The following is an 8,607-nucleotide window of genomic DNA, read 5'->3' as shown; positions in this document are numbered from 1 at the left end:
CTGGTGATGGGGTCACTGGGGTAATGGGTCAGTAGAGCAGGTGATCTGTCCCAGGTCTCATTAGACTCCCTGTGGCTGCAGCATGATGCACAGTATGGGTGTGAGGACGGTGGTAGGAAGCCCGGGATGAAGCTGCTGTGATAGTGTTGGTGAGTGTGAGCGTAACTGGAGAACAACGGTGGTTTTGGATGTGGAAGAAGCAGTTGCATTTTGGTTCAGTGATTTAGGTGTGGCCACAAAGATTTTCTAATTTTGCGATTGGAGAGAGGGTTGAGAATCAGAGATGATGTAAAGGTTTGGGTTTAGCACCTGAAGGTATGAAAGCACCATCAACTGAGATGGAGAAAGTCATAGTGGGGAAAAGTAATGTTCATGAGAAATATACAACGTTTTATTTTTTCCTATTAGGGTATGAGATTTTTCAGAGACCAGTTCATGACCATCTGGAACACTGAGGAGTAGTTCAAGATGAAGACTACTTAAAAAAATAATAAAAGTATGGAGCAGGGAGGATTTGTAGATCACCTTCTCTTTTTTTTCTTTTCTTTTTTTTTTTTCTTTTTTGTTGGAGGTGGAAGAGTAATTCAAAAAAGGTGAGGCTGTGGCTGGTGCATATTTACTTCTTAAACACTCATCAGGATTTCTTGTGACCCTTTGTGTGGCCTGGTTTGTTGCATCCAGTTTGGTTGATTTGCTGATGGGCATGAGTGGGCATCGGTGAGACTCACTGGGCATGGGGTAGAGGACCATAGGCAGTGGGACTTGAGTATTGAAGGCTGTGAGTGGAGAAAGGACATCAAATGCGGCACCAGTAGAGTTGGGCTCTGGATAACTGAGATCTGATGTGGTTCTCAATAGGTGAGGTTGAAGGGAAAAATAAGTTGGGAGGGAGGCCTAATACCTTAACTGAAGGCTGTGTTTTGGGTGTGGGCATTCAGAGTCAGGTTAGTACATGAGACTCTTTGAACTTGCCATGCAGTCTCTGGAACACACATGCTGAATAATGACTAAGACCAAGGAGATGTCTATGGGAGCTGGGACTGTCAGAGTGCAAGTATGAGAGAGGTGTGGGAGAAGGAGTGATGTGCTTTTTGAGAGCAAATGTGAATTGATGGCCACAGATCCCTTATATTGACCTAGAGGGAATGAAGGTTGAGTCCATTTCTGGTGATAACTGGATGATACAACATGGGCAATTTTAGGGTAACTCCTGAAAAGACGGGTATTGTGGCGGTACATGCCAGGTCCAGTATTTAGGTGTCATATAGGTGCACACCTGCCTGTTGTTGTTGGGCTGATACTATGATCAATAGGAATGGGATAGCATACATCAGTGTCACCTGGGCTTGAATATCTCTACTGACATGGGGAAGGGAGAAGGGTAAGAGAGGAGTACATTACAGAGGGTTAGTTAGAATGTTGAAAAGAAGGTGGTTAGAAAACATCCCCTCCTCTTCATGGCATATATGTGTTTTCTTTGAAGTTGTGACTCTGGGAATGAAACTGTATGAGAGAAGTGGGATAGGAAGAATTATGTGGAACAGGTAGCACAAAGTGTTGGCCTCAGCACCCTAGGACTGGAATAGAAAGGGTGACGAGTGATGCTTGTTTTTCAGGGTCTTGGAAGGAGAATCTGTTAGACAACAAGGATATTGCCCCACAAGACGAGTGTGAAATCACTCACATCTCTCTTTACGGCCAACATTTATCTGTACCCTATGTTGGCGACACCCATTGCATTGACCCTAAATGTGAGCCCTGAGGTCAGGTATAATCAATCTGGGCATCTGCTCTATTGCTGTGGGATGACACAGTATCAGTAAGAGTATAAGAAGCGAGTGACTCTGTTGAATGCAAGACCTGCTATTTTCTTTGATGTGGGAGTACAGGGAGCAGATGGATATGGAGAGTGAGAAGTATGATGAAAGTAAAGCCTAGGAGAGAAGCTGATCATGGACTGAACTCTCCCTATTATGACAGGATATGGACTTTGAGGATGTGGCCATTGCCTTCTCTCAGGAGGAGTGGGGTCTCCTTGATGAGGCTCAGAGACTTCTGTACTGCGATGTGATGCTGGAAGTGTTTGCACTTGTCTCATGTGCAGGTAAGAGCTTCACATTGTCCCCGTGTCCTGAGGTGATGCTCTTTCTTCCTTTAGTCTAAAAACATAGTTTTCTCTCTCCCACAGCCAGACCTAGCGTTCTGCTAATTTCTGCCCCTGTCTTGTCAAATGTACTGTGGCTGCTGGTGCTGAGCTGTGTGGACAGCCCTGACCAATGGACTCCAGGAACATCCATGACACACATTGCCTCAAAAAGTGCAGAAAGTGTCTGGGAATCGGGAGTATTACAGGCAGTTTAATGGGTCCCATCTTACTCTTCCTCTCCCTGGGAGGGTAACAATACCTACATTCATTCCCTTCTTCCCCCTTTCTCTAGGGCAGTGGTCGGTAAACTGCAGCTCGGGAGACATGCGGCTCTTTCTCCCCTTGAGTATGTCTCTTCCACAAAATACCACGTGCAGGTGCTCACGTACAGTGCGATTGAAACTTCGTGGCCCATGCGCAGAAGTCAGTATTTTATGGAAGAGCTACACTCAAGGGGCCAAAGAGCCGCATGTGGCTTGCAAGCTGCAGTTTGCCGACCACTGCTCTAGGGAAAGGTGCTTTATGACAGGTTATGTTCTTCACTTACATGAACCATAGACTGTGCTTGTTAGACCCTTCTTCAATTGTAATATTACCTTAGCTGAGTACTATTGTGGGCCTAATTGCTCTGGGACAGAGCTGGCTGCTCTACTCTGTTGTCTTTCATTAATATGTGGAATTTTTAGGGTTTATGCATCAGTAGAGTAGAAAATTCAGGGAAAATCTGGTTTCCTCACAGGGTGAACATGCAAGATGGTCTCAGAGGAGATCTGGCCATACTGAGTGACAACTGGGGGGATGGTATGACATAGTGGTGGTGGTCAGATGGTACCAGGAACCAGCTAATTTATTTTTTATTTTTTACTTTTTAAATACATTTTTATTGATTTCAGAGAGGAAGGAAGAGGGAGAGAGAGATGGAAACATCCCTGATGAGAGAGGATCATGGATCGGCTCCCTCATGTAAGTCCCCCACTGGGGATTGAGCCCACAACCCGGGCATGTGCCCTTGACCAGAATCGAACCTGGGACCTTTCATTTCACAGGCCAAAGCTCTATCCACTGAGCAAAATCAGCTAGGGCAGGAACAAGCTAATTTTCAACAGTGTTTAGGGGCAGGTGCCATTGGCTACACCACATTTCTGCCGTCTCTCCCCATAGTTGATACTTTCCTGACTTGCATTTCATCTGTGATTTCCTGTTGTTATTACTGTCACCTTTGTCATTTTTTTGCATCACCTGTCCCTCTGCATTGCTCCCTGTGCCATATTCTCCTACATTGACCTGCACATGTGTTATGAGATGCCCCTACCTGCTACGTAGTCCTCAAACACCTACTACTCTTTTATTAAATTTCACTTGGAATAAGACATAACCAACCTTCTGCACAGCTTGCCCCTGTCATCAGCAGACCAGCCCTGCTGAGCACTGTTAGCAGAAGACTTAGCTGGAGATACATCTTCTCTTCCATGTTGTCCTTGTTATGTGTGTGTCATGTTTCTGGTGAAGTCTTCCCTGTTTTGTGACCTTCAGAGACTCAGGTGTTTCGCGGTGTTAAAAGATATTTTGCACCTGAATGACTTACAAGCAGCACACTTGGAGTACAAAGACTTCTTCAGTGAGGCTTGTGTGAGAGACTTCTGTTTCAGTGCAAACCCTCACCAGCAACAGAGGGATGGCAGTGGAGAGAAGCCCTGGAAAGAAGACATGGACAGGGCCTCATTTGTGACCAGGTGCAGCTTCTATTTATCTTGGGTGCCTTCAACCAGTAGGGAGGTTGGGAAAGTCTTCCTAGCCACCTCAGAGCTTCCCCAGCACCAGGCCCCTCTAAACACTGAAAAGCCACACAGTGAAAGTGAGATTTCACAGGAGTATCTTGGTGGAAAAAGTTTTCAGCAGACTTGCAACTGTGAGAAATTTGGCAGCCACAAGCAGAAAGTTGTTCAGCATCAGGGTGCCTGTTCTGGAGAAGTGAAATATGAGTGTGACAAATGTGGGAAAGTTTTTAAACGAATCTTTCACCTCGTTCGACATGGAAGAATTCACACTAGGGAAAAGCCCTATGAGTGTACTGATTGTGGGAAGTCCTTTGGACAAAGGTCTGACCTCATTTCACACCACAGAGTTCACACTGGAGAAAAACCCTATGAGTGTAGTGATTGCAGAAAGTCCTTTAGGCAAAGCTCTCAGCTCACTGAACACCACCGTATTCACACTGGAGAAAAACCCTATGAGTGTACTGATTGTGGGAAATCTTTTAGGAGAAATAGTAAGCTGCTTAACCACAAGAGAGTTCACACTGGAGAAAAACCCTATGAGTGTACTGATTGTGGGAAATCTTTTAGGAGCAACAATACACTTGTTAACCACAAGAGAATTCACACTGGAGAAAAACCCTATGTGTGTACTGATTGTGGTAAGTCTTTCAGGACAAGCAGTGACCTCTCTGAACATAAGAGAATTCACACTGGTGAAAAACCTTTTGAATGTAGTGATTGTGGGAAGTTCTTTAGACTGAAGTCTACCCTTACTCGACACCACAGAGTTCATACTGGAGAAAAGCCTTTTGAGTGCAGTTATTGTGGAAAGTCCTTTAGACATAGACCTACACTCATGGACCACTACAGAACTCATAATAGAGAAAAGCCCTATGAGTGTACTGATTGTGGGTAGTCCTTTGGACAAAGATCCTACCTCATTTCACACCACAGAGTTCACACTTGAGAAAACACATATGAGTGTAGTGATTGTGGGAAGTTCTTTAGAGAATGATGTTCGCTCATGGACCACCACAGAAGTCACACTGGAGAAAAGCCTTATGGGTGTAGTAAATGTAGGAAATGTTTTAGCAGCAAACTTAGCCTTGTTAGACATCTGAGAGTTTGCATTGGAGAAAAGGCTTAAATGTGGAGGGCACGTTTTATCTTTCTCTACAACACTGCAGGAGACTTAAATCCATTTACCTGAGTATAAACCGCTTTTATCTGAACATACACTGTGCAAAATTCCTCATAAGTTTGAGGTACAAGTGAGGCTTGAAGGAGCTGCATTGCACTTGCTAACTTCTGTGGGCTCCTACCTCGTTGATGTCACTGCAAGTATTTGTGGCTGAAATAATCTCATCACCTGGCTCACCTGAGCAGTGTGCATCAGTCACCACCCCTGCGTGCTCAGTGAAGAGGAATTCTGTGTTGTCCCTTGTGCTTCAGAAATTTATGAATACTTTCAGCTCTTGGCTGTATCTTCATTCCTTACTCTCTGACTAGAAAATTGACCTGACCCAGGTTTCATCCAGAGCCCCCAATCTTAACTAAGAAGTGCTTCCTCTTTCAGGGACATTGTGGTTCTCACTTTATGCTTTGATGAATTGTTTCAGGTTCCTATTCACCATCCTGCAAACCTCTTGCTGTCCTCTGCTCTGGTTTATGATCTTTTTGTAAAGGGGTTTTTTTCTTTTCTACCTTTAATTGTTTTGATTCTTTTAATTCCCCGGAATGATTGGGAAAAAAAAAAATAGTTCTTTGTCAGCATGGAGAGGTGAACAGATATGGTGGAGTCCCAGACTTGTGCTATGGAAGGCACAGCATGATTTCAGAACAGCAGTCTTTGTCCAATATTGGCTTATTTTGTGTTGCTGACCAATGCACTGAAAGAAAGTGTGCATGACTTTGTGGTTCTAATTTGAAGCCTGGTGCCTCTATTATTGGTGATGTCATGGTCACCCAGAAAAGGAGGCCTTTGTTGTGCTTCTGTGAACAATATTAATTTTATTCTCTGTTCTCAGCATTTATTACATAATTTTCAGCAGTGTTTCGGGGGATTCTTACCCATCTACAGTAGAGGAGCCATGTGCCATAATGTACAAAATTTCAGACTGGTGTCATTTGTTGTAAGACATTGAGATTTAGATTGAACCACAATTAGGAACACTGTTCATAGTGAGTGGGAAAGACTGGAGTAAATTAGATGAAAAGTGCCTCTTCTCAACGTTATCCACAAATGGTCAGTGGGCTGTGACTTGTGTGATCTTTGTGTACAGACATTCTCAGGACCTTCATTACTGGCTCCTGTGGCTGAAATAAGTGGCAAAAAAAATAATGTGATAGATTTTTGGATTCCCCTCGCCCATCTAGGGTGTTCACCTCAGGGTTTGCTCAGCAGGCAACACCTCAAAGCTAGAGGCAGGATAAGCCTGTAATCAGTCCCAGGATGTGTCTTTTGTGATTCTTTTTGATTCCGATGGCAATAGACTTCACTGCTTGACAATATTTGCTGCCATTGCTACATGGCCAGTCCTTTCAGGAAATTAGGAAAGAGATGGTAGAGCCCATATAGGATTGCCATTTTAATTTTCTAACAAGATAGGAATATCTAGGTCTTTATTTGAAAGTACTTTCAAGGCTTTATTTAGGTATCTTCATAACTGAAATGTAACAAAATGTACTTTTCTCATGTGTACTATTTGGTGAGCTTGGACATATGGATCAAGATGTAAAACCATCACTTGTGAAATAAATTTATCTCTTACCCCCATACAGGTGCAGTGGTTCTCAACCTTCTGGCCCTTTAAATACAATTCCTCATGTTGTGATCCAACTATAAAATTATTTTCGTTGCTACTTCATTTCATAACTATAATATTGTTACTGTTATGAATCGTAATGTAAATATCTGATATGCAGGATGGTCTTGGGCGACCTCTGTGAAAGGGTCGTTTGACCGCCAAAGGGGTCGCAACCCACAGGTTGAGAACTGCTGGGTTAGGGCAAAATAAATATTTTATATATCTTTAAAATAACTTATTGACTTTTTTTTTGAAGGGAGGGTGACAGAGAATGAGAAATGGTGATAGGGACCTAACCCGTTTGGCTCAGTGGATAGAGCATCGGCCTATGGACTCAAGGGTCCCAGGTTCGATTCTGGTCAAGGGCATGTACCTTGGTTGCGGGCATATCCCCAGTAGGGAGTGTGCAGGAGGCAGCTGATCCATGTTTTTCTTTCATCGATGTTTCTAACTCCGTCCCTCTCCCTTTCTCTCTGTAAAAAAGCAATAAATATATTTAAAAAAAGAAGAAGAAGAAAGAATCTAAAGAACAAGATAACCAAACAAAATTTAAACAAATTCATAGACACAGAGACCAGCTGGCGGTTGCTAGAGGGGGAGGGTTTAGGGGACTGGGTGAAAGAGGTGAAGGGATTAAAAAGTACAAATTGGTAGTTACAAAATCATCACAGGGATGTAAAGTAGAGCATAGGCAATAGAGTCAATAATATTATTATTGATTCAGAAACAAGATGGCGGTGTAGGGTGTAGACCTGTGTGTGCTGCCTCCCACAACATCATTGAAACTAGCAACTATAAGACAAACAACCACCATTCAGAACCCTGGGGAAGTTGGCCCAGTGGAAGCTCTACAACTGGAAGGAAAGAAAGAAGCGCAGTGAGACTGAGTAGGAGCTACAGAGGCGCCAAAAACAGAGGTACACAGTCACACACCAGGCGGGCTGCAACTGGATGCGCGGTTTTTTTTCATTCAGAAGCGGTTACGAACCCTTGAATCCTCTGGACTTGCTCTCGGTGGGTCTCTGAGGCCCCAGGCCCCATGGGGAGAGGCGGCACAGCCCTGCAGCAGTCTGAGAGCGGGGGAGGCTCTGGCGCGTGGCTGCTTGCCGGCACTGGAGGACGCGAAGTCCCGGTGTCCCGAGAGGCGGGGAGCCGCAGTGGTAACGCCATCATTGCTGTTTGCCCCGCCCTCGTGGCTTCCTGAGACCCCGCCCTACTCAATTTACATCCCCATCCAGGCTGTGCCAGAGGCACAAGAGGAAACGCCTCCGCTTTTACAAACTCGAATCCACTGAGCTGGTTCGAGCGGGATCATGAGCCACCAGACCCTACGGGGAGAGGTGGCACAGCCTTGCAGCGGTCAGAAAGGGAGGGAGGTTCTATTGTGTGGCTGCTCACCGGCACTGGGGGACACGAAGCCCTGTCCCTCCCCATCCAGGCTGTGCCAGAGGCACAAGAGGAAACGCCTCCGCTTTTACAAACTCGAATCCACTGAGCTGGTTCGAGCGGGATCATGAGCCACCAGACCCTACGGGGAGAGGTGGCACAGCCTTGCAGCGGTCAGAAAGGGAGGGAGGTTCTATTGTGTGGCTGCTCACCGGCACTGGGGGACACGAAGCCCTGTCCCGGAGAGGCGAGGAGCCGCAGAGATGCCGCCATTGCTATTTGCTCCGCCCTGGCGACTCCCTGAGATCCAGCCCTAATCAATTTGCATCCCCATCCAAGCTGTGCCAGGTGCACAAAAAGACCCACCTGCGCTTTTGCAGCCTAACCCAACAAATCGCAGACTTCAACTCCTCACACCCATGGGAGACGCACTCAAGAAGCAGACCTAGAAGAACCAGGATGACGGCGTAAGGAAGAGACCTGTGAGTGCTGCCTCACACCACCACAGCCA

At 45.4% G+C, this 8,607-nt stretch overlaps 1 protein-coding gene across 1 annotated transcript in view; it reads left to right on the top strand.

Annotated features, from left to right (window-relative positions):
• Positions 1-565: 565 nt before the first annotated feature.
• LOC102765729 (zinc finger protein 420-like) overlaps positions 566-8,607 on the top strand; it is a gene marked incomplete at its 3' end in the record, with an annotated part of 78,914 nt that continues 70,872 nt past the window's right edge. The window contains exons 1-2 of the mRNA XM_015569964.1: positions 566-593; positions 1,981-2,104. Of these exons, the coding sequence (XP_015425450.1) occupies positions 1,984-2,104 (121 nt within the window). The remainder of the gene's footprint in view (positions 594-1,980; positions 2,105-8,607) is intronic.

The sequence above is a fragment of the Myotis davidii genome, unplaced genomic scaffold (assembly GCF_000327345.1).
Source record: "Myotis davidii unplaced genomic scaffold, ASM32734v1 scaffold1906, whole genome shotgun sequence".
Classification (NCBI taxonomy): Eukaryota; Metazoa; Chordata; class Mammalia; order Chiroptera; family Vespertilionidae; genus Myotis; species Myotis davidii.
The sequence above is the reverse complement of the archived record's forward strand: the minus strand, read 5'-3'. Positions and strand labels throughout refer to the sequence as shown.